The sequence below is a fragment of the Eleutherodactylus coqui genome, chromosome 4 (assembly GCF_035609145.1).
Source record: "Eleutherodactylus coqui strain aEleCoq1 chromosome 4, aEleCoq1.hap1, whole genome shotgun sequence".
In the NCBI taxonomy this organism is placed as follows: Eukaryota; Metazoa; Chordata; class Amphibia; order Anura; family Eleutherodactylidae; genus Eleutherodactylus; species Eleutherodactylus coqui.
The window spans coordinates 126179784-126196305 of record NC_089840.1 but is presented as its reverse complement, the minus strand read 5'-3'; the positions used below and the strand labels follow the sequence as shown (position 1 = coordinate 126196305).

Below are 16522 nucleotides of genomic sequence, written 5' to 3'. Positions count from 1 at the left end.
ATTTATTGGACCATGTTCAAACTGAGAGGTTCCCTTTATGGTGTCACATTTTTCCTAACCGTTCATATTCATTCATCTATATTGTTTAGTGCTTCATTGCCTCCTCACTTCGTGCCATGATAGGGCACATGACAAGGTGTTACAAACACCCCCTTTAAATCCACATTAAGACTAAAATTGAGATTACAATGCTAGGACATCTTTGACTAGAAATTTGCATAATCGTGTTTATATTTAAACAAAGCCTTTGGTAGAGTAGATAACTTCTGTTTTACATAAAAAGTAATTTGCATAAATGTGAGATTTGTATTCTGGTTTCTGTGCGCTGTGCTCTTCAATACAGCTAAATAGAGATTTGTACAAACACAGTATAGGATGTTATTTCACAAAATCAATGCTATCCATTTCTGAACACAATTCTAGCTGTATTCTCTATTTATATTTCTAATTTTCTGACTGCTCAGAAATATAGAAAATAGGTTTTATTTTCCAATTTGATATTGTGGCCCATTTAAGGATCTTGTTGCTAGGCTTTGGAACATACTTGCCAACTTTCCAAAAATGTCTGGAGAACTTCTGAAAATGTGGACCTCTAGCACTACCATAAGAGCTTGCAAGTCTTCCAAGTCCTGGCAAAATCTCCCAGGGGCCGCCCACCACAGTTACTGACATCCTGTCCTGGGTAGGAAGTGGAATAGCAGCACAGCGCTCCCACTGATTTCAACAGTAGTGAATAGTATAGATAGAGAAAAAAAATCATAGGACTTCTAGGATTTCCACAGAGTTTTGGAACCGTGTTACCCCCAGTTCTCTAGTTGTTTTGACACTCTTATCTAGCCCAACTGATGAAGGGGTCGCCTCTGAAAAACACGTTTTCACTTGCTGGCTATTCACGTTGTCCAATACAAGAGAAGTTCTTTCACTACCTTATCTATGACCTTCATTTTCTACCGAGCTTAGAGTGTTGAACATTTTTCACCAGTCTTTTTTTCTTTTTCCTTGTTCAATGGGAGTGAAGCAGGCGCTTCCACTTTCTCCCCTGTCGGCTGATGACAACATCTTGCCTGCTGCACTGGACAATGGGCCAGATGATCAGGAGATGGAAGGGGTCCCAAGTCTATGGCCTATCCAAAGTATAGGTCATCAGCTAAAAAGAGCCCAGACTACCATTTGTGTTCATCCCCCATAGATTACAATATTAAATACCCCAAAAAGAAATGGAAAGGTCCATTCCATCCCATTTCCATTTTTATGGATGAAAAAAAAAAAGTCTTGCAGTCCCTGTCATAAAAACAGAATTCAGATGGAGCGGAGGCAAACTGAAACACGCTGAGAGTAAATAAGTCCCATTTAAGTCAATAGGGATTTTACTGTATCCATTTTGTTCCCGTTTTTGTGCTCTTAGGACTAAACAGAAAAGTGGAAAACAAAACACTGCTGTGAAACTAGCCTAAGGCCAAACACTATGCACTCACACAAATTCTGTTTCACTTAGTGTTAATAGAAAACCTCTTCCCAAGAAACCCTACATGTCATGCCAAGACCCACACACGGAGGTTCCAGGATGGACAGAAGCAGGTTCGCGGATTCGAGAATCCAGGTGCTCAGCATGCAAGTGTATCATTTCAGATGAGGGCAAAAAGCAGGTATGTACCATGTCCGAAGGTATTAGGTTCTATCCATAGAGAACTCTGTACTTACATTTCCTATGTATAAAGCAACCTGGTAAATTGATTTTGTAGTAGACAAACAAAGCCGCAGTCCCAGAGTTCCTGAATAAATATTTTACCTCTATAATTTATTGCCTTAAAGTGTAGCTTAACCTTTTCGTGAAACTATTCTTCTATAATAGGAGACTTGTATTGGCAGTGATTAGTATACACTGAGCAGGCATAACCTTAAAACACCTCTTTCCCAGGTAAGTGATGCATTCGGCTGTCCATGTGTTGTAAAAGAAAATGTGATCCATCATATCAGGCCACTTCCTTTATTGCTCTATGGTCCAGTTCTGATACATGTGGCACTTTCCGTAATGGACAAGGGTCAGCATGGTCACTCTAACCTGGTTAGTAGTTACACAGAAAGCTGCGATGCACTGCGTTTTCTACCACCTTTCTATCATAGCCAAATCTGTGGACAACCCCTTTAACTTTTTAAGCCATCTGTGCTACTGTAACGGTATCATACCAGACAGCTAGCCTTCACTCCCTACATGCTTTCGTGAGCCTTGGGTTCCAAGTACACTGTTACTGGTTCATCACTTGTCCTTTCTTGGACCACTTTTGGTAGGTATTAGCGACTGTATTCCGGTAGCACGCCACAAGACCTGTTGTTTTGGAGATGCTCTGACCCAGTTGTCTAGCCAACACTTTAGTTTATGTCAAAGTCGCTCAAATCCTTATACACTTGCCCATTTTTACTTTTGCTAAGACATCAACTTCAAGGACTGATTTTTTTTACTTGCCACCTAGCATATCCTATCTCTTGGCAAGAGCTACTGTCAAAAGGTAATCGATGTTATTCTCTTCACAGCTAAAAGTTACTTCAGGTACTTGGCAGTAATCTTTGTGTAACCTGAGAAGTTTGCAAGTGATTCTTGAAATCAGAGTCTTCTCTTGGCTTTCAAGGTGTTTCCTTGCAAGCAGGAAGCACTTGGATACATTTTTTTTTATAAGCTTTGCCTACTTTGCGAGCGAATTATCTTTCTTTTCATGTCCACGGGGAAAATCAGGCCTGCTACGGATTCTCCATGGAGAATCCGTAGCGGGTCCCTCCTGCCCCACGGACACGAGCGCTGAAAAGAAGAATAAATAAGAATTAACTTACCCGCAGCGGACCGGGAAGGTCTTCTCTTCTTCACGGCCGGATCTTCTCTCTTCGGCCGGCGGATGTACTCGGCCTGCCAGCAGCGTGCCGCACGAATGCGCCGGGCCGAAGCAAGAAGATCCGGCTGTGAAGAAGAGAAGACCTGCCCGGTCCGCTGCGGGTAAGATATTCTTATTTTAGGTCTCCCGCGGATCCGGATGGCTTCCATAGGCTTCAATAGAAGCCTGCGGGAGCTGTCCCCGCGGGAGACCCGTACAAAAATGGAGCAGGTCACGCTTTTTTTCATGCTCCTTTTTTTTTTCATTCACTTTTATTGACCATACGCGGGTATTTATCTACCCGCGGGTGGTAAATGCATCCCTATGGGATGCGGATCCGCGTGCGGGTGATCCGCTGCGGATTTAAAATCCTATTTTGCCCATGGACATGAGGCCTAAGATGCTGAGTCAGCTACTTAAAGGCCCATAGATTTTTGCATACAAGCTCAACACTCTACCGCTAGTTTCACAAGAGCATATTGCACCCATAATGAAAATGAGTATATCCATACTGAACACAGGTCTACTGATCTTAACTCACAGCATCAAAGATTCCGGGTCACTTGTCTGTATTCATTATCTTTATCCATTTAGTTGGTCCGGCTTCCGGACACTTAATGGTTCATCCCTCTCTACGCGGTTCTGTTTTGTACGGCTTCCTTCAGTTCGATCATGTTGGTGTCGGCTTTGATAGTATCAAGCCAGCACGCTCTTTGGTGGACGCGTCTTCTTTTGCCGTTGACCATTTCAAGAATTATCGATGTCACTAATGAATTAACTCGCATCATGTGGCCGAAGTATGGGAGTCTCTGTTTCGTAATTTTGCCCTCCAATAAAACTTTGGCTTGATGTGGTCTGGGACTGTTTTGTACCAGCCAACCGATTTAACTATAATTTACACCAGAATCTGATGTATATTGTGTCAGAACTCCTTCCCAGTTATAAACATTATTATGTATAAAAACTGAAAATCTAAGCTAAGTTTTAAATGTTAATTCTCTTCGATATTATGATTTCTTTTTATGGTCTTGAAGCTGCGACTTCCATTACATAGCCCTACTTATAGCTGAAACTTACTTTTAGTAATGTCCTCGAAGATTATCCGATTCCGCTCATGATTATAAATTATTCATTACAGTTATTCCCTTATTTCCAGCATTCACGAAATTCATGGGCTACGGGGATTACCTCTTCTTTATGTGCTTATCAGTAAATAACCTGAGGATCTTGGCTATTCAGTGCATTCTGTTTAGTGGATGTATTACTAAAACCTTCAGCTCTCCCCATTTGATGTTGTATTGCATTGACTGATTTCTATTTGCGAGATGCTAGACAGAACTATTGTGCGGCATTACTTACTTGTAATGAGTTGATCTATTAACATCTCATCTTGTCTTGGTAGTGTGGAATGAGACAAGACAATAAAGGAATGTCAGAAGATTTGACAAGCGAGGAAGATGTGAAATCAAGGAATGCATTTTCATCCCCAAGGAACATAGATGGGGCATCAAGTGATAATGGATGCACCTTGACCAGGAGGAACCTGAACTCATGTGTCCATCATACTTCTCAGGTTAATCTTATTTTACGTTCAGCTAACTAATTAATTCAGTTGCCTCAACTTGTCTCATCTTAAACTCTTCCTTTTCTATATAAATGCAATATAGAACACTCAGTCTGTCTTTGCCCGTGTTTGTAAGACCACGTTGAATAATGATTGGGATTATTATTCCTAAATAGACTGTCGGCCTTTGGGAAAAATTAAGTCGACAATTTTACAACATAGATGTCTATTCATCTTGGATGAAGTGTTGCACATGGGATATTTCAATCATTATACAACAAATCAGAATACTAAATGTATTGTGCTCTGACGGACACATATAAAGTGAATGTTCAGCCTTCAGCTTTTTTTTTTCCAATCAAAATATGATCAAAAGTCCAAAATTTAGTGCAGATTCATTCCTTTATCTTTTTATCAGTTGGGTTTTGGGTTCTAAACCCCCTGCATGGGCATAAATGATATTATATTGTCCACTGGCAGTTACCACTAGACCAAGACACAGTATCTATTACTGAAGTATAACCTTAAGAGCGGCTTTACACTAGCGTATTTGTGCGTGCATGAGCGTAGCAGTTTTGCGGAATGAACGTATCTTTTTTGTACACGCAGCAGCGTATTTTACTGTGTTTTTCTGTGCACACAAAGCATGTGCATTTGCACATGCCAAAAAAAAGCACCAATCCTCCAAGTCATTGAGATGCTTAATTAGTCTAATGAGTTCAAAAGGGCTTGTGTAAAAGGACCTGTCACTAATTTTACTGCAAAAACTGGAATACCCGAGGTGCTTACGGAATAGTTATATATGCAGTGCTTTTAGTTAACTAAAATACTTTGCTTTTCTGGAGGGGAGATGTATTTCTTCAAGATTCTTCTACTATGTGGAGTAATAGGGAGATTATTACCTGTTGACTGATTAATTAAGTTAGCCAGTGGGTGGAGCAACTAAGACTTCATGCACACAAACAAATTTTTGCTGTGGAATCTGTGGTGCGCATGCGCATGGCTCTCTCTATTGTAGTCTGGTACAGTTACAGAAACAGCTGTTTGTACTAGTTTGGTTTCTTGCTTAACTCCCATAGACTCTAATGGTGAGAGGAACCTGCTATCTGTTTTTTGGTCTCCCATTCCTGGCCACTGTTAATCATTTTATTGCATGATAGGTATACTGCAAACGACGGGTGCAATGCTCCTTTAAGTCAGGAGGTTGATCCAGACTGGAGTCGAGAAGAAATTTCTTCCTTTAAATGGGGAGAAGTGCCTGAATGAGCGCTACGTATTAAAAAGTTAAAGTGAAAGTATTTCTTCCACTACGCGAGCCAGCAGTCAATGACTGCCGGAAACCTCTGTCACACCAAAGCTGCAGGGTCCTAGAAGACTCAGATCAGCTCTGTTAGTGACTACTGTCACTACAGGGGGATGTTTTACCTTGTAACTGGGGCTCCTACGGATGCCCCAGATACAGTGGAAAAGTGTGAAATAAAAAAAAGGCAATGTGAATGACCCCCAGAGGTCTTATATGATGTCATGGAGGAAGTAAATGGTAAAAAATTGTTACAAAAAGAAGTTAAAAATTACAGAATAAAATAAAAATACAGAAAAAAAAATGACCCAAAGCTGACTCCAACCAAAACAGTCACTGCATACGTCCTGTAATCCAAAACGTTACATATTATATATCAGAATGGTCCGAAACAAAATGAGGAATCCATTCCCATACCTTATTTTAGCATAAATATACAAATTTAATAAAAAATAACTATAAATGTTAAAAAATTATACATTTTTTTCGTCAATGAAAAACAGATATAAAATAGCCCTATATGTCATGGAAAAATAATGCAGTGAAAATAATTTTGGTAGCTGAAAGAAAAAAAAACATTGCAGTAAAAACACCACATTGAATAAAATCCCTAAAAATGGTCTGGTCCTTTAGGACCAAAACAGACTGGTCCTTAAGGGGTTAAAAAAAACCCTGAAATATGAGTTATGTAATACAGTGAATCTCAACTCCAATCCTCAGGGACCCCAAACAGGTCATGTTTTCAGGATCTCCTCAGTATTGCACAAGTGATATAATTATTGTCGGTGTTCTTACCATAGGATATCCTGAACACATGACTTGTTGGGGGTCCATGAGGATTGGAGTTGGGAAAACTGGTTTAATATAATGATTACATTATATATAGATTGGTACCAAAAGGTGCCATCTCGCTAAAGGAAAACATGCCACATACTTGAAGCTGAAAACCATACACTTAGTGTTCTTGAAGTACCCCCAAAAATGTCATCAGTCAATATCCATAGTAAATAGCATGATGCATGGCTACCGTATGGAGGGGCACATTGTAACAGGCACTACATTAGGCACTCTTTATTACAGCTGTACTTACTATATATTGTCCTAGGAACCCATGAAAATGTGGTAAGTGAAGACAGAAATTCCCTTTAGGATACAGGAGCTCCCTCTTTGCATTAATGAAGGTTAAAACTGATATTATCAGCCTGTTAGCACTAGATATTCAGAACTGCAATGAAAATTAACTATGTGCCTCCATTAAATATTCAGTCAAAAGTAGCGTGCAAGGTGAGAGGATCTTCCATGTGTAATCTGCTTTGTGAGGAAGGTTCAATCACCCTTTAAGTAACTGATGAGCCAAATGGGTACGTCATGAAAAATTAATATGTTCCCTCCCTTAGGAAATTGAAATATGCAAGTAATTTATTCTTCTGTTTAAATAACAGCGGCACTATAATTACTGGACGAACAAATATTGTAAGGAGCAAAATACTTTCCGGAGTGCTGTGATACTTGAGACATATATATGATAAGAAAAGATGATCTGCCATGCATACATATAATATATTGGGTTCCCTTTGTGTAGGACTGCAAAGAACAGCTTTTAGACCATGAAATAATATGATAGAATAGTCTTCTTGTGTTCTGATCTGTTTAAGGACCATACAACAGCCACCATCCTCTCTCTTCCCAACTCGGCTTGATCATCTGTGATTGACAACTCCAGTAGTAGTTCATGGAAAGAGCCAACACAGCTGGATATAACAGGTTGGGACTTGATGGGACAGTCGTCAAGGTACCGCCAACCTCAATCTAGATAGAGGTCTACTTTTAAAGGGTTTGTCCCACTTCTAGACATTTTCATATACCTTGATTCATTGCAGAGTGGCCGGGGTTGGTACTGCAGGCTGAGTCCCATTCGTTTGAATAGGATTCAGCCTGCAGTACCAACCTTGGCCTCTGCATAATGTACGGAGCTGTCTAAAAACAGCTAGATGTAGGTCAAACGCTTTATTGCAAGCAATTTGGGTAACAGTAATTAACCTGGGCCTCCTGTTCTTTGGGTTTTCCTCAAGAATCAGCACCTCCATTCTTCCATCTTTTCATATTTACACCTTAGAGCATGTTCACACAGCCATTTAAACTGTCAGATCCAGGTTGGATTTTTCTGATGTGGATCTGACAGTTAAATTTATGACATCTACGTGGTATCTGTATAGATTTTGTGTGAAAACGGCAACATGTCGATTCTGTTTTTTGGAACCTGTATTTCAAAACTTCGATGAGGAGGAATACACCCCATATGAAATATGGGATAGATTCGCATAGCAGTCAACAGAATGCTAAAGTGATATATGAAGAGTTAAAAATGAGGTAAAAGATGCCACCTGTATATATGATTACATAAAGTAGATATTGCCTAACGTCTGTTTATTTATAAAAGCAGCATATACATGCATTTCTAGGTCAGCCGACCTCTTTCTCAGCATTTGGTGGGGATCTGCATCATGACCTGGGTGCTGACATTTGTCTGCAGGTCAGATGACCTCGAAACGCGTAAATATGCTGGTTTTATAAATCAACAGAGAAGCTCCAGGTCGCATCTTATAGCTTCTTCACATATTTGCACGTACAAAATACACACGCGCAATATGCCGAGAATAAGAATCCGTCAGTGGGTTTGTTCTCATTAACGTTTTTGCGCCCCCATTTTGTGTGCGAGCAAAAACAATAAGACTATCTCTATTTTACTGTGTGTTTGTGCAGCAAAGGGCCGCATAGAAGTCTGTGGGAGGTGCACAAATGTATGCACAATATGCAAGAAAACCACAGGGAAAAGGACTCATCTGGACATCATCAAGCTAAATAAATAGCCTTTTAAGTCAAGGTGGGGAGGGGGGGAATGGTTGTGCGCACATATGAACTGGCCCTTCGTGGACTAAAAAGTACAGTTCTATGCAAAGAATTGCGCAATTCAACGTAATTCCCTTGCACAAATACATTGCACTAATGGAACCTCATTTGAGCATACTTTTGTCTGAATAAGCCCTTATACCCAATTTTTTTAACCCTTCTGGAATTTATTGTTCATACGTCCACCTAGAAAGGTGTGACGGTACTTGGGGTTGGCTGCATATAAAATACATGGGAAAAAAAGATCCCTTTTTTATTGAAAAGCTTCAGTGCATACATCTCCACAAAAGACATAGTCCTCACATCTTCTTTTTTTTTGCTGGGGTTGCTCCACCTTCCTCTTCACTGATATCGGCACGGAATCTGTGACCAAATCCGCAGCAAAGTTCCATTGGGCGAATGACAGCTTATGGTTATGAAATGCGGAAGTTTATATTTACACTTAGGTTTCAAAGGTTTTAGTTACCTGAGTGTATATATATATATATATATATCTATAGATATATATCTATAGATATCTATCTATAGATATCTATCTATACACACATATATATTTATATGATCCCATTATTTTGTACCGTAGCATGCATGCAGTGTAAAAGATGTGCTGCGCGTGATGGACGTGCTTTTTTGGCAAGTGGATTGAGTAGCTTCAGCTTTCTTTTTTCCTTCCTTTAGCAGTGACTGTTGCAAATTGATCCTCTGGTTCATATTTCATTTTATACTACACAGTACAGAATTTTTTTATCTTTATTACATGATAATCCGTTGAGCCTCTCTCATCAAATAGATGTACTTACTGACGGACTTATCTGGCAGGTAGTCAATTTAGCTCTTGACCCTCAATGATCACAACTTTAATTTTCTGCAGGAAAAACCTCAAGTGTTAAGAAGAAATCAACATGACCGTGAATCTGATAGTCCAGTGGATTCGGAGGAAGAGGCTTTTTTCAGCCAGGTACAGTAAGTAAGTCAGCGGTTTTCACAATGTGAGGCTGATCTTTTAACAAGTCAAACACTGCCTAGATAGTAATAGTGTGTAAATGATAAGGGGGCATTCTGAGACCTAAAGAGAAACTATGGGGAAAGAATTAAAACTATGTTGAATTAAAAGTCAGCCTGAGACCTAAAAGCCCAAGACCTCATGTCCACAGGCGCGCATGATTTCCGTATGAGGAATCCTGCACAGAATCTGCCTGTGCCTGCGGCCCTTGACCCTGTGTACCTGTCTGTGTTTTCTTTTTCCTGTACTGCGGATGCGTGCGAAAGTGCCAGCTGGCGCACATGCGAAGGACCTTTTTTTTTTAAAAAAAAACAAAAAACTTCTGCTTTCCTGGGGAATCCTGGACGGCAGTAAAAGGGAGCATGCTGCAATTTTTCATCCATGAGTGGAAACCGCAATTGGTTTCCGCTCGTGTGCATAAAGAATCCCAGAGCTCACCAGGCTATCGCCCATTTCCCCTCCCTCCGCATCGCAGGCTCATCTGTCATTCCTCCCTGCTCGTTCTGTGCAATGGGAGGGGGTGGAATGGGGGCAGGGCTTAGTGCCGGTCCACCCCGCCTCCATCCATTAATGGCTATAGGCAAGGGGCGGTCGCTTAGCTCTGCCTGCATCCCACCCTCTGCCCATAGCCATCAATGAGAGGAGGCGGGGTGGACCGATGCTTAGCTCCGCCTCCACCCTTTGTACAGAACGAGCGGTGAGGAACGACAGGTGAGCCTGCATGGGAAGGGGGGGGGGGGAGAGGAGAACAGAGGGAGGGAGTTTAACCAATTCGATAGTACCAACTATTAGTATCATCTTTTATGATCCTTTTCTCATTTGGTCTGAGTACATATACATTTACTGACATCAGGATATTAGTTGGTAGACTGAAGGAACATTAGCTTTCTTTTGAAAAATCCTTTATTTTTCACTAAATACATTAGCCCATGATACATTTAAGTGGGTTAAACTGTTGTGTTCTATGATAGTACTAGTGGAATTCGAATTATATCCAGGGGAATTCTCTACCCTTTATTGTTATAGGGGTTGTATGGGCTACCAGAACTCTCCATCTACCCCTTATTGGATATATTTAGGCACGTTAGTGTCTGTTTGTCCTTCTGTAAAGGAATTCTGTCTGTGAATAATGCTGTAAATTTCAGTGCAAAAATAGTACTCCGCAAAATGTAAAACTTTTCATGTACCATAAAACTGGCAAAGTGGTGTAATAAATTCCCATCATTCTCTTTAACACCTTCATTAAGTAAAGTTCAGTAAAATATCCTATAGAAAATACATCAGCAAATTCGGGTATTCATGGCAACAGAGAACCAAAAGATAAATAATGGCTCTCAAGCACCCATCATTCCCAGCACCAGGTTGCTTCCAATACTCTCACTACATAGACACTTATACCATAGGACACACATCAAACTCAAGGCCCAGGGGTCGAATCCAGCCAACCACTTCCTTTTATGTGGCCCAAAACAAGGTCCGGATGCAGAAGGACTGGCTCTCTACTTTCCGTGGAGGACACAGCCAGTGCTTGGTAGAGGGTGCAGCACCAGCACAGGAAGCAGATGCCATCTTGGATTCGAAGCTCTGGCGCACACCTCCAAACTGCTCCATTCAGCAACTCACAGATGGCCGCACAGCCTTGACAGCCCTACTCGGCACCCTAGACACCCTCCAAGGTAGAAAGCTCAGTGCTAAAGATGTAGAAGGGGAGAACCCCATCATATTGCATAGAGCGCCATAGCCATGGTAAGGAGTAGTTACATTTAGTACTCATTCACATAGACGTATGCAGTTTCAGTCCATGAAATACGCAGTATTTTAACAAGCTGAATTTGTGTTTATTCACAGCATATTGGACCTTCTTGTGGTTTTCTTTGCACACATATGCTTTTCACGTGCGCCCACAATATATATAAGTGAACTAGTTATTTCATTCTATCTGAATCTCCCAGCCTCTTTCTCCTCAGATGGGCCTGTGATCTCAATTCTGACCTGCTCAGATCTGCTTGAAGTTATGTGTTCATTTTCTAGTCAATTTCTCAGTCTGTATGATGCTGTTACACAGGACCGGAATATGAATGAGATATGCAAGAGTTAGGCTGGTAACGGTGGACAGCAGATATAGTCCTTTTGAACAAGGTTGTTACTGCACTACTATGAACACGCTATAACTAAACACAGCATCTGTACTTCCAAGATACACAGTGGTGTATTGCATTAATTGTCTGTCCATAACCATGTCCCTTTTTCTAGAAATCACTGCAGCATTTGTTTATAAACCATGACTGTTGTGAGTCCATGTTAGTGCACACACTGAAAACCTGGTGGTTACTCACCTAAAGGATCACCATCTTTTCATTCAGCATCGTTGGCACCACGTGCAGAAAGGCTCAGGAGACTCTAATCAATTACAAATCTAACTTCCGCCAGCTTTATTCCACATATCACAATAAACAGTTCTGGTGAATACACAATGTCCGGGTTAACAACCCATAGGATTTCCATCACTATTCCTCACCCGGGGTGTCTAGAGAGCATCCTCTTCTGTCAGACCTTGTGACAGGTCCTGCACAGATCTTTGGCTGGCAACCAACTTCCCACTGAGCATGGCAGGAACTGATACTTTATGTTACTTCCTGCCACACACACAGGAGTTCTCACTAATCTCTATAGCTTGAATGCTTGTCTATAGCCCTCTGTAGGCCCATCTGTGTACTGCAGCACCACAACACTTATGATCCATGTTAGAGTGGATCTCACTTACAGATTGTTGCTGTAGAGTAGAAGTATCTCCGTATTCCCTTAACCATCTTGCGAGTACACAAGCCGTAGCACATGGACCTTGTAAAAGCAACACCAGCAATTGATCTCCCTCTTGGAGATTGTGGCTCTGTTGTCTCCTCCGGGTTCTGGGGGGCTTCCAGTGTCTTCCCTTCCAGCTGCAATGCTCCCCTCTCACTCAGGGATGTGTCCCACAACTGCGCCTTCTCTTCTCAGACTTGAACCCTCAAACCATCTCCAAATAATCAGCTCTGTCTAGCCACTACACTTTAGCCCTTGCACACTACTTGTCAAGCAGAGTCCAAGATAAATAGCCAAACTCAGGAAGCACAGAAGACAAAATAGTCAATAAACAGTCAAGAATCAGAACCAGGAATACACTTGAACTGGAGCATTGTCACAATGGCTGTATGAGACCAATTGTTTGGGCATCCGCCCTAGGGTGTGGATACCTAATATAGCAATGTAGATTGGTCATTGATGAAATCCAAAGCAAGAAGATTAACTGTTAGTTTTCTGATGTATTCATGTAGCAGAGTCAGGCTTGATCAAAAACTGCAAAAAGTGTACAGAGTTCATGGCAATTATGTTATGAGGTTCTTTGTGTTGAAGCGGGAGATTACTCACTGCCATGGAAATAACCATGCCTGTAAAGGGGCCATTGTGTGTAGAGGATCTGTCATTGATCAACAGATGATGTAATCTTCCACCTTCTGCTGACTGGTCTCATTTATGCGCTGTCACTGACAGAAGCAGCAGAGGGTTAAGAGGTGGGATGGGAGTTTGACCGGTCATTGACTGCAGGGCCCTACATTGTGGGATTCTTGAGCATAAAAACTCAGCATCTGTGCTGACGTTGGCCATTCATGGAGCGCCTGTCAAGGTCCCACTGAAATTGAGACCGTAGCCGCAAAAGCAAGGAGGACACCCCTGCGAAGCCGTCCCAAGGTTGCAGTAACAATATTGGCCACATATGACACTGAGGCCCCTGCATACTGAATGCGGAAGACAGAATCCTGTGGGGACCTGACTGCAACAGGTCTTTGATTAGACTATATTACATTATATTATATTATGGAAAAATGATATAGTGGGTAGCGCTCCACGAAATGGATAGAGAGTGAGACAAGAGAGAAATATGTAAAATTTTAATGCTGTAGAGAGATGACTCACCCCGTGACGCCGGTCCCGTGTATTAGGGCTCCGGTACATCAAAGTCCAAGATGGCGTATCGATCCGCAGTATGAGTGAAGCTTCCTTACACCAGTCACCAGGGACATCTTGAAGAGAGCGTCATGGTTGCTCCCGGAGGTGAAAAAACACACCACGGGATGAGAGATAAACCAATATAATACAGAAAAATAAACCAGCGCTCCAGTGTTTTGGATGATAGACTAAAGGTGCAGGTGTTTTGTATTGAGATTTTGATTATACAATGAATATTACTTACTTCGCAGGGGTGCTTTTCGGCCGTATAAAGGATTTTCTTATACATCTTTTGAATTCTGCCTGTCATCTTGGACCGAGGGGTGCTTTCCAACAAGCACCCCTGCGAAGTCAGTAATATTCATTGTATAATCAAAATCTCAATACAAAACACCTGCACCTTTAGTCTATCATCTTCCAAAACACTGGAGCGCTGGTTTATTTTTCTGTATTATATTGATTATATTATATTATACTACTGTTTAATTTTGTATTGGCATATTATATTTCTGTCACCTCTTGACTGATGGTATTATACTGTACTATACCATTATATTCCTGTCACCTTCTAACTGATCTCACTGGTCTGATATTATAACGTTATGTACTATTAACTCCTTAAAGGGAATCTGTCACGTCCAATTAGCACCTTATAGTAAGCTATAGTATTTATAGGACAGAGAACATGGATGCACTTATTATACTTACCCGGCTCTCTGTTCCCTTGCTGTCACACCTGAAAGACAACCCTGCCCCCCAAGCTAAAACTTGCCAGCCAGTCCCTGGTAGCAGCGATATTGGGAGTACATTTCAAATGTACTATATAAATATCATCAGTTCAAGTGTTACGGAGTTATTTTATCTGAAAAAAAATAAAACTGAAACTTTAGTGAATTCTCACAGTGTCAGATTGCAAATTAGGTTTATTTGCCAAATTTGGAAACTTGCAGTTGTTTGCAAAAAAAGACAAAAGGAAGCATAATATAAGGCTGGTTTCACATCTGTGTCACAGGGAGGTTCCATCTCAGATCCGGCTGCAAATACTGGAAGAAAAAGCACTGCATGCAGCACTTTTCCCTCCACTCCAAAACCAGTTAGCTGGGTGGAAGGCTTATCACATTGACTGTAGCACTTTTTATCTCACACCCTTAAGAAATGTAGATCACAGATAAGATCTCTAAAACAAATATGAAACATAAATTAGACCTCTTAACCAAATACAGACCACAGTCCAGGCTCCCAAGAGGGATACAGACCCCCTCCAACCACCATACAGATCAAAGACCCACAAAACAAATATAGGCTACAGACCAGATTTCCCTTTCCCCATACATCAGACAAGAGACAAATACATACTCAAGACTACTTTGGCGGTTGCTTATCTCTTATGTTGAAATTCCTTCTGTATTCAACAGAGATTTTGGGAGGTTCAAAACTTAACTGTGAGCTAGGCTTTTCCGTGACTCCCTATTCACTGCTATGTGAGTATATGGAAAAAGCGGAACATAAGGAGCGCAGTTATTTCCGTAATTAAAGCTACCTGTCCATTCAGGCAATGCATAGATGCAGAGTCCAGAGATAGATATATCATAGTAACAAAGTATGTTAGGCCGAAAGAAAAGACATATGTCCATCTTGTTCAGCCTATTTCCCCCCAACCCCCCTCCCCCCAATGTTGACCCAAAGGAAGGTGAAAAAAACCTAATGAGCTAGGAGTCAATTTTCTCTATTTTGGCGGAAAAAAGTCCTTCCCGACTCCAATTAGAATAATCCCTGGATCACCGACCCTTCCAAAATAATCAGTGACTATAACATGTAATATTGTATCGCTCAAGAAAGTTGTCATCACCACTTCCTCAGGGAGAGAGCTCCATAGTCTCACTGCTCTTACAGTAAAGAACCCCTTTCTATGTTGCTGTAGAAACCTTTTTTCTTCTAGACACAAAGGATGCCTCTTTGTTACAGACATAGTGCTTGGTATATAGATAGATGACATTTATACATAGTTATTAGGTCGCCCCCTTAGAAGCCTTTTTTTCTAAATGAAATAATCCCAATTTAATGACCTCTCTGGGTATTTTAGTCCACCCATTCCATTTATTACTTTAATTGCCCGCCTTTGAACTCGCTCTGATATGTCCTTCTTGTGTACCGCTGCCCAAAAATGTCCACAATATTCTCTGTGGAGTCTTCTTTAAAGGTTTATTCCCATTGTAGGTACTCATCAGACCAATTACCTGGTAGATTTACCTGCAATTATGGAATCTAAAAAATCTCCAATTTTTCCAGGAGTTTCCTGGACAGTCCAGAAAATTTGATAAGTTATACGTAATAGTTTAATTTCACACAATAAATATTTGTATGAAAGGTTTGTAGAACTCTTCAAAAAAATTGTTATAATAGTGCATACCACTCTGTTTTGCTTTATTCCATTTTGCTGTAGAACAAATTTGCAACATTTTGGCTGACAAGAATTGTACTGTACTTATTTTTGCTTTACATGGCAGGAATCCAGATCTGGTATAAATTGTAGCTCCCAGAGTTACACAGTCTCTCATCAGGACTCTGAGAGTACCAGACAAGAATCTGAGACAGAAGATATGCTTCTAGATGACTTATTGCATGGACCCCAATGCCGATCCTCATGTGAAAGTGACAGTGATGATGACCTCCCACAGGACTATGCTGGAGGTAGCAGGAAGTCTCAAGCAAAGAATGTATTTCAGCTGGTGAGAATGAAAAACTGGTATAGTGTATTATGACCATTCAGATGCTTCCTTAAATTTGTAAACGTTCCATTATTGAATACCATTGCCATGAAGGGGTGTACTTGGTCTTTACCAATTTTTTTTTATATATGCCTTAAAGTGGTTACTGTACAACATTCCCCCTAT

At 40.9% G+C, this 16522-nt stretch overlaps 1 protein-coding gene across 3 annotated transcripts in view; it reads left to right on the top strand.

The window, feature by feature from the left end:
• The window catches only part of PHTF1 (putative homeodomain transcription factor 1), a 126415-nt gene that overhangs the window by 68472 nt on the left and 41421 nt on the right, over positions 1 to 16522 (top strand). For all 3 annotated transcript variants that reach the window (XM_066600065.1, XM_066600064.1, XM_066600067.1), the window contains 4 exons: positions 1496 to 1646; positions 4267 to 4437; positions 9510 to 9596; positions 16136 to 16357. In XM_066600065.1, coding sequence (XP_066456162.1) covers positions 1496 to 1646; positions 4267 to 4437; positions 9510 to 9596; positions 16136 to 16357 — 631 coding nt within the window. The remainder of the gene's footprint in view (positions 1 to 1495; positions 1647 to 4266; positions 4438 to 9509; positions 9597 to 16135; positions 16358 to 16522) is intronic.